The 14,909-nt window shown below is 48.4% G+C and overlaps 1 protein-coding gene across 2 annotated transcripts in view; it reads left to right on the plus strand.

The window, feature by feature from the left end:
- KCNE1 (potassium channel, voltage gated subfamily E regulatory beta subunit 1) overlaps positions 1-13,337 on the plus strand; it is a 31,000-nt gene extending 17,663 nt beyond the window's left edge. For both annotated transcript variants that reach the window (XM_014937989.1, XM_014937990.1), the window contains one exon: positions 10,635-13,337. In XM_014937989.1, coding sequence (XP_014793475.1) covers positions 10,635-11,067 — 433 coding nt within the window. In that variant the 3' untranslated portion in view covers positions 11,068-13,337. The remainder of the gene's footprint in view (positions 1-10,634) is intronic.
- Positions 13,338-14,909: the final 1,572 nt, after the last annotated feature.

A 14,909-nucleotide genomic window follows, 5' to 3' on the forward strand; every position in this document is an offset into this window, starting at 1 on the left:
CTGTGCTATCGCTCCTGCTGCTGCAGCCAAGTCAGCCTTTATTGTGTAGCTGCATAATAGCACAGGTTGTGCAAAAGTAGGGGAGCAGGTGGTCCATGTCCTTGCTTTTAGGATTCGGATGTGCTTGGAATATCAGCAAGTGTATGGGTGTCACCCTCTTGGCCAGGTTTGCTAAATGTTACGTGTGATTCCAAGTACTTTTATTTTTGACTATCTGACTTGAGCTTTGTTTGCAGAAAGCCGCTGCTGTGGTTTTCCTGAAAGCCCATCCGTTGTAAGATGATTTGGATAACCCCCAAACCGAAGTTATTCAACGTCACTTCTACAGCATTTGGGCTGAATTAGAGGTCACATCCCAAAGGGGCTGGCTGACACCTTTAGCAATAGAGCTAAATGGTGGGAATTCACTCTTGGGATGGGGAGGGAGCTGGAGAAGGGCTTGAAGCCCCATTTGTTCTCCTCTCCCCGTGGATCTGCTGTAAGGAAGCAGAGGCGAGCAGGCTGTACCAACCTGGAGCTTGCCATGACCTGACCCCAGCTCAGGTCACTGCAGGACAAGAGAAGACCAAAAGCACCTTCTGAGTTATTTCTCCCTCCCCCTGGGCTGCCCTGAGCAGCCCTTTCATTTCTTGCTCATGAGCCCAGCAAAACTCTCAAGCAAAGATTTGCATAACTTTCTGGTGGTTTCCCCTGATTTTGAGGGATTAACATGATACATATGGGAAAGTGCCAAAGATAATGATCTCCTGGACAGAAATAAGTTAGGCTTAATCTATTTATGGGCAAGAGCCATAGCAGCAACCTCTCTAAGAAAGAGCAATGATTCATTGAAAGAATAAACTATATTTTCTGCTCCCCATATCTATTTCAGTATTTCTTGCCTTAAAGCAACACTGAGACCGATTTAAAAACAAAAGACCTCCCTCCACACCTCTATCAGGAATATGGTTTCAAGAGATCTGCAAATTCTCACCTTCCAGAGAAAACCTGCCTTTGCTTTCTGAGGGATCCCATCACTCTTCATGTCATCATTGTACTGAAGAAAATGAAACCTGCGGCTACTGACAGATCCAGGAGGGCAAAGAACTTCTTTCCTGGAGTGGTTTCGTAGCTTTGAGCCTAGCCTTTGTACATTGCCCTTGTTATATAAAAAAAATAACCTCCCAGTCAGATGCCCTCTGAGGTCCCACCAAAGTCAAGTAGAAGTTACACAGATGCTTCTAAAACAAAAAGAATCTGCTCTTGCCTAATAAACACACAATCCTCCTCTCAGCTGCACTGGAGCCCTGCTGATGTGATGGTGGGGGAACTGAGGTCCCACATGGACCTTAAAAATAATCCTTGTTTTGGTTTGCCCAGCCCCATGGCTTAGTCCCCTCTGGAACTGCATCAACTGGAGCAGTTTTGCCGGTGGTTACCCCAGCACTCAGGGGTGCAAGGAGGCTATGGGGTGAGGGAAAGCAAGGGTTAGTCACCGTATTCGCATTTTCCTTCCTCACCATTAGCCAGTGGGATCCTGTTCACAGATCTCATGCTGGTTTTAGGAAAATGACTGTGAATATCAATTCTCTGTGATACAACAAGAACAAAGCAAACCCCAGAAACACAATGGTATTTCTATAGTGTTGCAGAGAGACTCATTCCTTGTCCCCCTGCAGAAGGGGTTTATTCCCTGCCAGGCTGTCCCAGCATCCCTTATCAGGTTGGTAACCTCCCTGCTGCATTTGGGATGGTGGGTTGATACCCTACTCTTCACCTGCCTGGGTGGTGGCAGGGGACTCATCACCCACCAGCTGCTGCTCCCCATAACCTGCTCCTGCCTTCCCCATGGAAAGTCACTTGCCTGTTTCAGCGTGGGTTTGGTGATGCTGCCTAGCACAGTTCAGGTGCTCTCCATCGCCCATCGTCCTTCCTGCCAGTGGAGAGCCCTGCCTTGGGGGCAGATGACAAGAAATGGGGCTGCTTCTGCTAATCCTTGCCTCAAAGTGCCTTCCTTGGGCACTGTTTCCCAGCCTGCCTCATGTCCCAGCAGTTCCTTCCCCATGCCTGTTTCTCTCCCAAAGGAGGGGCATGGCCACCAGATCATCACCAAAGTGATGATCCTGTTTCCCAACACCTTTTTGCATATTCAGCCATGAGAAGAGGCAGGCTGGTCCAGGAAGTGATGTGATCTAATTTTGTCCCAAATTTCTCTCACGAGGAAGAAGCAGGGCCTGACTGTTAGCTATCTGCTGTCACTGACCATGCATGCTCTCCTTCTATCCTCTTCCTCCTCCTCCCTCATTCCCTTTGGGACCCTCTCCAGGCTTGAGGCAGTACCTTTCAGGGTGCTCAGGCTGCCCTAAATTAGAGTGCGGTGCAAGTCTTCACTGCCCTAACCCTATATTTCATCCTTCTTCATTGCCACGAGATTTAATCAATTTGTTTATCAAGCAGTGCACTGTTTTCCAAATTAGCCATAGCTCATCCTTACAGCAGCATCTTTTCCTGGTAATGTTCTAGTGTTCAGTTAAACTCTTGGGACACCTTTCTGTGATTTGGATGAGATCACACACCCAGGCACATGACTTCTTTTTATTCTGGTATTCTGGTGGCTGGGGTTGGCCTCAGGCTGGTGCCACTGGTCTCCTGGGAAACGCTTTCCCCACCACTGGGGAGCAATCCCACACTGTTACCAGCTCCTCCTCTGAACTTGGGCCATCCCTTCAACCTCTCCATTTTCCCAAGCCCTATAAACACTGTGCCTCATGACAGGCATTAAAATGCAACTGAAAGGTCTCAAAGGGGAAAGTCATGTGGGTGCTCGGCAGGTGCTTGAAAAAGCAAGAAGTATCAGATCTGCCTCAAGGCTTCCCAGAAGCAAAGTGAAACTTAATTTTGCTGCCTTGGAGGAGAGAAACTGAGCCTCCAGCACCATGCAGGAGCTGGGCCAGAAGCAAGCCAGATGTTTTCCAGGGCTATGGACACAGCTCAGGACAGTCGCCGGCACTGCCCACCCCCTCCTCCAGTGTAGTCTGCTGAAGTCCAGCCTGGGAATTAATCCCTTCTTGTTGACAGCTTGCTCTCTCTTTTGGATGCAGCAAAGTTATGGGCAGTGAAAACATGGTCTTCATCGCCCACCCCACCGAAAATGTAAAATAAAGCTCCTGAAAGCAGGCATGCAAGAAAATACCAAGATACTGTTTTCTTCCATTCTTTTCAATACCTCAGTCACTATCTAAATTCTCTCTAGCAGCCATCCTAGCAACAGCCCCCACTAAAGCTGAGGAGCATCAGCCAAGGAGGGACCATTCCTGTCCCTGTTTGCTGTGGGCTGTTGAGATTCCCAGTTCCAGGATACTTCAGGGGCCACACCATGCACCGGTGTGGATCTGCCATGACCATGGGGCCACAAAGGCACATTATCCCACATCACCAGCATCCTCTAAATGAGTTGAAAGGCAGCTGCTTTGCAAAGCTAATAAATTAATTTTATAGGTTCCAGGTGGGCATTAATGAATGTTGCCTTTGGCTAACTGGTGATTACAGACACTGTTTTCTCAAATGGAGAATAGGTTTTTAGGTTGTTGAGGATTCTTTTTTCTTTTTTCTTTTTTTTTTTTAGGTGATGGATAGGATTTAGCCAGTGCCCCCTGTAGTGAGATGTCTGTGTTGAGTTCAAGGGGCTGCCCCGGAAATGGCACCCCACTCCTCCTTACACCCCAAAAGCTGTAATGTCACTAGAAGATGGACCTCACCTTACATCGTACCAACCCCTAATCCCGGGGGATTTTGCTGACACTACTGTTGTTTCTAAAAATGCCACTGTATGTGCCTACCTGCACATCTTTGGTCCCTTGTCTGGCCCCAGGGACATGCAGGGCATGGTGTGTTTGTGTGTGTCAGCGTGCAGGGCAGTGAGGAGGCGAGTGTCAGGGTGCGAGGGCAGCCTGTGTGGGGTCAGCAGGGGAAGCCAGCTGGGGCAGACACCCTGGCATCCTCCTCCTGCTCCCCTTGCGCTGCCCTGCCTGTACCCCACACTTGCCATGGCCCCCCCGTGTCCTCTCAGCACCTCCCACCGGTGTGCCCAGGGCTGGAGCTGACACCTGCAGCAGGAGGCTGGCCAACAGCACCCACGCCACGGGCTCCTGCCCTCCCCCAGCCTGGTCATTCCAGGTGTTTTCCTGGTCGCCTCTTACCTTTCACACTGATCCCAGGGACAGGGACAGTGGCAGCCAGATTGCTGTCCCTGCAGGAGCCAGCAGCCAGCCTCTGCCCGCTCACACCCCAGGGGTATCACCCCGGGGGCTTTCCAGAGCTCACATCTTCCCAATTCTCTTTCCCCAGGAGGGGCTGGAGCCCTGCATCCACCCGTGCTTCGCTGCCAGGTCTGTACCCACGCTCAGCGCAGAGGGGCTGGGGGGACGAGAGCTGGGGGTGGCGGAGAACCGGGAGGCTGCAAGAGCCACAGAGCTGAACTGATGGAGGAGAAGAGGGAGCTGGGGCTCTGCCTGCCAGGTTTTGTTTGCTGTTACAGCCGTGCCAGTGTTTGCCTGCTCTTCTGGGCTGGGTGCGAGCCCAAGGCAGCTGCATCTGGGAGGATAAACTTGGTTGTGTGTTGGTTGGGGTGGTGTGTGGTTCTGGGTTTTCCACTTCAAACAAGTATAATACCTACACAGGGTGTGTAAGAGGACTAAATTTCTGTTTTGTGATCAGACAAAACTAGTGCTTTTGGGAAGAAATGAGTGTGCGTGAGTGGTGCTTTTTAAAGTGGCACAAGGAGGACCTGAAGCGTGCTCAGGTGGGTAGGGATGGATGGATGGCCCTAGGACTGGGTAGCAGAAGCTGCAGCTTTGCTAGAAAAAGGTGGGGACTGCAGAAAGTGCGTGTATCTTGTGTTTAACTGCAAACCTATCCATACAACCCTGCTTGCTTCTGGGCTGCGCTGCTGTCCCGTCTCTGATAGGATCGCAGTGTCCTGGGTGCTGCACTGTTGCAAAATTTTCAGGAGCTGGAGGGAGGAAATGGGTCTCTACCTTGTGCAATGCTCTGGCCTCCAGAAAGTTGTCTGACCTACTCATCCCTGTAACGAACGGCCAGGGAGGTCAGTAGATCCATTGCTTTGTGGTGGTGGGGAAGCATGTCATTAGCAGAAAATGTGGGGAGGTGGGCTGACTTTTGCTACTGGCATAGCACAAGGTTTTTTTGTGTGTCATCCATTCACGAGAAGTTCCTAGAGCTATGTATTTTCTAAGGTACGTGTTCCTCTAGACTCCCTCCCTTTCTGGTGCTTGGTTACTGATGCTTTTGGCAGAAATACAAGAGAGAGATTGTTGGAGGTGTTTGCTTAGTATAAATTAGAATATAGGTCCTTTGATTTGTGAGAGCTGAGAAAATTGTATTAGGAGACGAGCTTCTGTCATTTAACATCCACCTCTGTTAACATGATAAATATCCTCAGCAGGGAAGAAAAGTACAGCTAGCCAAAGCAAATCAGTTTGCCCACCTAATGCCTGAGGACAAAATTCCCACTGAGTGCCAAAGCTGAGTATCACATCTTCTAGGTACCCGTTGAGGTTTAACCCAGGAGGCAGCTAAACACCACACAGCCGTGGTGAGCCACAACTCACTCCCCCCTTCAGTGAGATTGGGTAGAGAATCAGAAAAAAAAGTAAAACTTGGGAGGTGAGATAAAGACAGTTTAATAGGACAGAAAGGAAAGGGAAAATAATAATAATGATAAAAGAATATGCAAAACAAGTGATGCACAATGTAATTGCTTGCCTCCCACTGACCGATGCCCAGCCAGTCCCTGAACAGCAACTCCCCCCGCCAAGGCAACTCCCCCAGATTTTATTGTTCAGCATAAAGTCATATGGTATGGAATATCCCTTTGGCCAGTTGAGGTCAGCTGTCCTGGCTGGGTCCTCTCCCAACTTCTTGTGCACCCCCAGCCTCCTCTCTGGCAGGGCAGTGTGACTCACTGACACAGCTGAGAAGTCCTTGACATAGTATAAGCACTGCTCAGCAACAACTAAAACATCAGTGTGTTATCAACATTGTTCTCATCCTAAATCCAAAACGCAGCACTAAAGCAGCTACTGGGAAGAAAATTAACTCTCTCTCAGCCAAAACCAGGACAGTACATTACATGGCAGAAAACTGCTTCTCTCCCTTCCCTTCCCTTCCCTTCCCTTCCCTTCCCTTCCCTTCCCTTCCCCTTTCCCCAGCAGTTGACTGCCACCCAACAGTGACTCACAGAGCGTGTTTCACTGAAGCCCAGCTGTTGGAAATAAGCCCAACTCATCCAGGGGCAGAAAGGACTGTGCTGGAGCTAGTGGCTCCAGCTGGGTTGGGCACACTCCGCTGGCAGCAGCATCCGTGCTCACAGAGCAGCTGCAGCCTGCCTTTGAGCAGACAGACCCCTTCTGCTTTGCCTCTGTTAGGAACCAGCCAGGTGTATGTCAGTTCTGACATTTATAAAGTAGACAGAAGTAATATTAAATGCCAGATGCTCTGCAGCTGCCGATTGTGCTATTTGAACTCAAATGTCAATGTACAGCTCTGTAGCAGTATCCCCATCACAGTCCTACCTCCCCGGCAGCAGTGTGACTGCCTCAGCACCCAGACAGGCACAGAGTGCTCTCCAGTGGCCCAGTTTGGCCTCTCTTCAGACCCAACAGGGATCAGACTCTACATCACACAAGCGTTCTCAGGGACTTGCATTTTGGAGCTCTAGCACTCTATAGCTGAAAGCATTTGGATGTTCAAGAGCTTAAGATTAGGAGTAGATCTGTCATTGCATAGTCGTACTGGAGAGATATGGCCCCAGCCACGCTCATGGAGCCTATCCACACTTGCCTATATGTCCCCATATGGAGCCCATCCACACTTGCCTATATGTCTCCATCCTCCAGTACCACAGTGTATCCTATTTCATAGCTCCAGGAGTAACTGGATCTTCCCTGAGCCTGGCTGTCACAGCCCTCTATCACATGCAGTCTTTTTAAACTAAGAGGCCTTGGTGGCTTAAAGTTTTCTTCTCTAATTCATCCTGTTAGCTGCTAAAATGCAGTCTTGATAGAGGCCCTTCAGCCCTCTTCTTCAAGAGTCCTGTGTACTCCAGCTCTAAACTGGTCCCAGTATGGATTTCAGTAGAGTGGCACAGGGCTTGTGTGGTGGCAGATGAGGCCTAAATCTCTGGCTTGCTGAGATTTCAGAGGGAGATTTCCTGGAGAACAGGAGTGTTACCTCTCCTTCCCTTAACCTCTCTTGTTATTGCCATCTGATGTGGTTACAGACACCAGGCAACTTGGCTCCCTGCCGGCTTCCAGCCCAGCCAGCGTGCAGGCAACCCAGGAGAGGACAAAACCTTGCAGCCCTCAGAAACGTCCCAAAAGAATACAGGAAGGTAACTGAGGATACTGAGCCTCAAAATGTCAATTCATCAGCACCAGAAGTGTTGTCAGTGACACCGATAATTATTATGAGAAATGATTGCCTGTCTGTCTTGAAAAAGTTGAGAGATCCAGTGAAATTCTTTGTTCCGTCTTTAAAGTTACTGCAATGATTTGTTAGCAGTTTTACATTTTACAGTGTTGACATGTTCTACACGCTTAGGAGGAGTAATCTCAGATAAAGGTTTAAACTTCTTTTTCTCTTCCTTTCCTTCTTAAAGGATCTGAACACAGCTGTGAAATGTGAATAGATTTTAACTATTAAGCCCAAACTGCCAAGATGTTATTTCCTGTAGCTTTGACTCATGCAACTGAAGAAATAAATTGGATCAGAATATTGTTTTGTACAGGGGATTTTTGTCTCCCTCTGCCACCCCCAGGCTCAGCTCTATTTAAAGCCAAAATACCAAGGCATACTCTCATGGGTGCTCATTTTTCCTGCTGGCAAGGCACCTGATGGCAGGAACTGCTTGCTTGGAGGAGGGTGATTCTGAGCCCACACGGAGCCTGACCTGGGCTCCCAGTGGTCACCCGCTCACCAGGGGAAGGAGTGTGGCATCATCTGGTGTGGGCTGGTGCTGCTCCTGTCCCCCAGGAATGCATGGGGTGGAGAACAGGGCTTTCTCCATGGAATTTAGCACCCTGGGGTGAAATGTGAATAGATTTTAACTATTAAGCCCAAACTGCCAAGATGTTATTTCCTGTAGCTTTGACTCATGCAACTGAAGAAATAAATTGGATCGGAATATTGTTTTGTACAGGGGATTTTTGTCTCCCTCTGCCACCCCCAGGCTCAGCTCTATTTAAAGCCAAAATACCAAGGCATACTCTCATGGGTGCTCATTTTTCCTGCTGGCGAGGCACCTGATGGCAGGAACTGCTCGCTTGGAGGAGGATGAGTCTGAGCCCACAGGAGCCTGACCTGGGCTCCCAGTGGTCACCCAAGGCACCTGATGGCAGGAACTGCTTGCTTGGAGGAGGGTGATTCTGAGCCCACACGGAGCCTGACCTGGGCTCCCAGTGGTCACCCGCTCACCAGGGGAAGAAGTGTGGCATCATCTGGTGTGGGCTGGTGCTGCTCCTGTCCCCCAGGAATGCATGGGGTGGAGAACAGGGCTTTCTCCATGGAATTTAGCACCCTGGTTTGAGCGTCTGACTTAGAGAGACCTGGCTCCAAATCCATGACTGCACAGCTGGGTGGTCTGGCAAGCTGAGTGTCTGACTTACTCAGTGAGACCTGGCTCCAAGTCCATGACTGCACAGCTGGGTGGTCTGGCAAAAGGGTTTGGACTGAAAATCAGCACATGGCAATTGCAGTAGCATTTAATTCACACGAGTGTGTTTGATGGTATTCATGTCTGTGTGAATTGTGTGCTTTATTCAGCTGCAAGGGCGCCTGCTAGGGCAGACCACGCTGGGTGAGGAACTGCTCTTCCTATGAGGGACAGCAGGTCGTAAGATCAGTGTCCCCTCCTCTTGCTACCCCTGTCTCAGCATCTCCTTTTACAGCATTTATGCCATAAAGGGGTGCAGACGATTCAAAGAAGCCTCCGGATACATCTCATCTACTGCAGTGTCATTACGGGCAGCTGGAGGCTGTGTGTGCAGCTAAACTCCCTCCCGTTCAGAGGTCCTGCACAGCATCTATGCATCATTAATGGTGCCCTCACAAAGGGGTATAATTGCTGCCTAGGCCATTTGGTGGTTTTCTGCCCAAGGGTTCGTTTTCTTCTTGATGTATTATAAATTGTTACAATATAGTACCTCTTAAAAAACAACAAAAAAACCCCCAAAAAACCCAACCAACAAAAGGTAAGTATGCTGGAGAAGCTTTCGCTAACATGCTGGCTTGCTCTCACAGATTTAAAACTGCAGAAAGCACTGACAGCCATCTTAGATGATTACAAGATTGCTGTCACAGAAGTCACCTTGAATAACAGTACCTCATTCAGATGTGCTAGGGGCCAAAACAGAGGGGAAGATTTTGCTAGCATGCTGGCTTGCTCTCACAGATTTAAAACTGCAGAAAGCACTGACAGCCATCTTAGATGATTACAAGATTGCTGTCACAGAAGTCACCTTGAATAACAGTACCTCATTCAGATGTGCTAGGGGCCAAAACAGAGGGAAACTGTTGTCTTAATTTTCTAGAGACATTTAAATTAGGCATTGTAGTGAGATTGTCAGTCGTGTTACCTGGCTGCTGAGGCTTTGGGACTGCAGTGCTGATAAGATTGCTCTTATTAAGTGATGTACAGCTGACATTGGAAAGGGAAAAAGGACCCTTCAGCTTCTTGTGTGAGACAGTCAATGCAGAGTGCCACATCTAGGAGGCTTTGGATGTTCAGGTGCTTCTTGGTGTTACCATCTCCTGCCCTATTCCTGACCTGCAGCGATGCCAGTGGAAGTCCTCCTAACTGGACAGCACAGCAATTGAGTTTGGAGGAGAAAGCAGGGCACTACCTGGGGGACAACTGCCAGTCTGTAGGGGGAGGGATGAAGGGAGATGCTTTTCCTTCCCACTGCTGGGTAGGCAGTTACTATAGACTCCCCCTGTGTCTACTCCTTGGGCAAATGCCCATTGGGAAGTTGCATTAAATTAGTGCTGGACACATTTCTATCAGACGTTTGGTTGCTTGTTTTTCCATGGTGTATATCACAGAAGAAAGGCAAGGCACCGCAACAGGGGTGGACAGGAGGAGCTTGCTGCAGGTACTGCTTCAGGTAGAGAAGCTTTGTTTCCAAATTCAGTCCTTAAGCTGGAAGTGGAGGAGGGAGGACCAAGAGAAGCCATGATAACAATCTTCAAAGCAGTTGCCGCAGTGTGGGAGTGAGACACTCTTCATGCCTCTGGGGGGCTCAAGGGAGAAGTCATGGGCTTTAAATAGCAGCATGGGAGGCCTGGGTGAGGTGTCCGTGTGAGTGACCAACAGCTGGGGCAGCTGCAGACTGTGACAGACTGTCTGTGAGGACTGAGGAGGGTCTGCAAGGCAAGTGTTTGTGGGGGACGGACTCAGCCTAACTGGCCTGGCTTGGAAACAGGAGGTGAAGAGGTCCCTCCAGGCTGGTCTGGCTGCCCTGCCTCTGCTCCAAGATAGCTTCCTCACTGAGGAGGGGAACCAGTAAAGGGAGACAGAGAGACTTGCATCTTTATTTGACGATTTGTCTAGCATGTCCCCCATTTTCATGCTTTTCTAGAAAAACTACAAATAAGGAAGGAAGAAAGAAGTGCGGCGGACAGAAGAACAAGATGTTGGTGCTGTCTAACGACACGGCCCTGAATTCACTCCTCTCCAAGCTGCTGCAAGACTACCTACAGCAGAAGAATAGCTCTGCACCTTCCCAGGTCAAAAGCGCCAGCAGCAATCTGGAAATCATCTATGTGCTGCTGCTGATCGGCCTCTTTGGCTTCTTCACAGTGGGGGTCATGCTGAGCAACATCCGCTCCAAGAGGCTGGAGGGCTCCCGCGACCCCTACAACACCTACATTGCCACAGACGTTTGGCACAAGAAGGACAGGGAGTATTTTCAAGCCAAGCTCATAGAAAATTACAAGCTGTGCTGTGTCTTTGAAAACCAGCTGGCTGTGGAGCAGCCAAGCACGCAGATTCCCGAGGCCAAGTCTTCCTAGGAAAAGAGGAGAAAGGATTGCACTTTGCACAGGGACAGCCTGAGCCATCCCTGGTATGAACCAGGCTAGCTGCTTGCCCATCTCTAGAGCCACAGGCGATGGCCTCGGTCAGGCTGAATAACTGTGAATTGAGGGTGAAGCTGATGGGTCTGTGGTGGCCCCGGTGCTGCAGAAGTGCCTGGCCACTAGTACCTTGTTGCAGTCACTGTAAGGTCAAGGAGGAGGACACACTGTGGGAGTATCATGGACTTATCAGCTTCACCTAGCGAAAAAAGAAATTGTTGGTGTTGCCAGTGTGAACGCTTGCAGTAGTCCATGTAATTAAAACCAAATTGTATCATACACAGGCTAGAGGCGTTAACAGCCGTGTATGGTTTAGGCAATCATTTTCAAGTAAGGCCACTTTCTTCTAAGAAAAAGTAGGTGAAATATTTCCTTTGCATTTTTGTCCAGCATAGAATAATAATTCTACAAATTGTACAACGCTGTGGATGACCTATTTCTTCCAGAATCATGCACCTCTTTGAGATAAAATTTTAGAAAAAGATATCCATTTTTTGCTGAAAACCACTTCCGTGGAAAAATGCAGACTTTGGAGGAAAATCTTTTAGTGGCTCTCCCTAATTGCTAGCAGGTAACCCAGACCAGTCTTGCTGGCTGCTTTTGGTATTCCTTTTCCTGGATGGGGTTTGATCCTGGCAGCAATATCCAACCTTGTACAAAGAACCAGCAGCAACACAGTCTATGCAAGTGAGTAATGTTTCAAGAGTTTCAGTCACATTTAATTGTTGCACTTACTGACCTAAGTGCTAGCCCTTGGTTGGAAAGTGAATTGCCACTTTATGAAAAGCAGTTCCACAAAGTGTCTGGCATTTAATCACTGATACAGCACACAACACATCTGTGCTTAACTTAAATCCTGTGAGCAGTGCCTCCAGCTTCCCAGAGCAGCCTCCTTCGGTACAACTCTTTATCTATCGCAGTACCCAACACAAAAGTGGGTGCCAACAAGGTTTTCCTGCCCTTGTCCTCCTTACCGTCTCCTTTGGTGGGCTGTGTCTGCTGAGCTGCAGGGGGAAGGTGGCATCCAGGCTCAGCCTCTACGGCAGAAGCTACCAGCTGTCTCTGTTAAAAGGGAGAAGTATGGCTCCCCTGGATGTTGCGTTACTCAGAATAGCAACCTCGCCAGCTTGAAGCCAGTTTTCTTGTTTGGGATCAAAGAAGCAATGGGCTGGAAGGGAGGTGTTTTTTCTTATTTCTGCTTTGCAGATGCACATCCCACTTTTAGCTACTGGAGAGGGAAGAGAAGCGGGAAAGGCTTGAGAGACAGTCGTGCAGAGCAGTGGCTTCAAAGGCAAGGCGAGGGCAGAGCAGGGGCAGAGAGCTACCCACATATTTGGAGGGGCAAGCAATACAAGTCACAGCACATCCCCTTTCCATACATAGGTACTTCTTTAACACTGCACTTTCATTAAAGTAATAATCTAGCCATGTTTGTATTCCCATAATACTTACGACAATTAAAAATGCAGGGTTGTTTTTTTTTTTTGAAGATATTTATATGGTGTCCACCATTAGCCTGTGGAGAAGATACATGTTTTCAGTGTCTTGAACAGCTCGGAAAAAGTCTCCATCAGCTTAATTATCTGAGTCACTTTTTCCTCTAGAGGAATGTAAACCAAAGCCAGCCTTTGGAAAAATGTTGATTTCTCAGCCTGGGCACTGCTCTGCTGGGATCTCACCGCTCAGTCTGTTTATTACTTGCATTTCCCGCCTGCTGTGAGAGTGCAAGTACTCTTGCTTGCTGGTTCTCCAGAGGCAAGCCTCTGCAGCATTGCTGATAATGTTTAAACTTGCATCAAAAATGACCTGTAATTACATTAAAACCTTCAAACATTGAGCTTGTCAAAAAGGCTGTCTTCTTCAGCTCCTCCCTCCATCCCAAGTTTTTTTCAGGTATTTTGGGTCTAGGCACTTGCTGCTCGCTTGATTTTAATAGCCTCAATGTAGTTCTTTGTGATGAGGGTGATTGTCAGTGTTAGGCGGCTCCTACTTCTTTTTTTTAGCTCTGCCATTTTATTTCTTTAAAAAAGAGGGAAACCACTGTGCTTTAGTTGTAACGGTTTCCTGTGCCACCAGGCTACAAATCACACTTCAGTGGCCGTTGTAGACTCCCATTGTGGCCTTTCACATTACCTTTCAGTCTTGCAGGTCTTTTTTCCCTGTTTTTTCACTTGTACAAAGCAATAAAATATGAATTACAAACTGTGCTCGTGGCCTCAGATGTTTTTTTCTCCTAAGCTGTTTCATGAGCTTGCAGAAAGAGTGCTGATCCTACCTGATGGGCACCCACTCACCCGTCCCCTTTCTACACCCTATTAACCAGGGCCAGGCCTGGGTGATGGGATATCTCTTGCTACACCTAGATCTGGAGAAATATCAAAATGTCAGGAACAAATTCCTCACCTCAAATAAACTTCCAGGGTTTGCAATACCCAGGGCAAGATTGGCTCTGGTGTTCGGTGCAGCCGTCCCAGCTTCAGCCTTCGGGCACACGTTGTACCCAGCCTTCCACTGCAGCCCCAGCAGCACCTGCCCCAGGAGGGCTTGGGTTTTGTTGCACCTCTTCCCAGAAACAATACAGGGTCTGGCAAAAGGGGAGAAATAGCGAGGGAGGAAGGTCTTGTGCCCACATGGAGCCCAGTGGCCCTGCACAAAGCATTGGAAGGATAGCTAGCCCTCATGGGATGCTCTGTTGATGAGATATTTTTAAGGCTAGAAAGGATGATTCTGATCACAAGACAGCCGGGAGTACATATCATGAAAACTTAAAAGTTCGGGTCAGCCAGGTCTCTTTGTGTGTACTCCTTGAAAAAGGCTCTGAAATTCCTTTCTATATAGCTCTGGATTATGTAATGACACTTTTGGAAGTGAGAAGTGTGAGCCAAGCTGCAGCCTGCAGCGCCGAGCATCCTCCAGGGCTTGTAAACACAGCTCCTGCTTCCTCTGTCATTACCCCTGACTCATGCAGGATGGCTGACATGGGACCCACCTCTGACTTCAGGTAATGGGAGAAAGAGCATTCACTGGCCAAGGAGTGCCTAGAAATGTGTGATTAGTTCACTCACTCATCATCTTTGCCATAGACCAAAGGACAACAAAAAGGCTGTCATATAATTACCTTCACATGGAGCTCACGTTTTCTGATTTCCTGCCTGTTGGGGAGACTGAAGAATCTGAAACTCATGAGTCAAGTGTTGCACTTTTTTTGGCCAGAACCTTAAAAGTCTTTTGGTCAGGAGACATAAAATAGCCAAGGAGATTGTCAGGGGTTTATTTTTCTCTGGTCCTCAATAGCTAAAGTCTCTGGCTTCATCAGCTGTGGCTTATTCTAGTCGGTAGCCTGGCTGCTAGTTGGCCTAATGAGCTTACCTCCAGGCACAGGTATTGCTCTCTAGCTACTTGTGGTTTTTATAATAGAAATCACATTATATAGAAATGCCAGCATTATACAGAAATAGCATTTTGAATTGAAGCCCTACATTGTTTACAGCAATGTGGTGGTAAAGCACAAAGGTCTCAAGCAAAATCAAAGCCCAATATAGCAGGTTCTCTTCTGTATATATTTTGGGAGGTTCTGTTTTGTACAGTTGCAGACTGACCTGGAAGTTGTGTGGTACAAAGCCACACAAATAAAATATTTATAAATAACCAGTACAGCACAACTGTGGACAAGATTTTGCAGTACTTCTCCAAGGGGAAAGTCAGTCCTCACGCCTCAGGGGAAGAAGATCCAGGGAAGTTTTTCACTAGGTTATGTGGCCACTGACTCACGGGCAGAT

Source organism: Calidris pugnax, unplaced genomic scaffold (assembly GCF_001431845.1).
Source record: "Calidris pugnax isolate Ruff unplaced genomic scaffold, ASM143184v1 scaffold25, whole genome shotgun sequence".
Taxonomy (NCBI): Eukaryota; Metazoa; Chordata; class Aves; order Charadriiformes; family Scolopacidae; genus Calidris; species Calidris pugnax.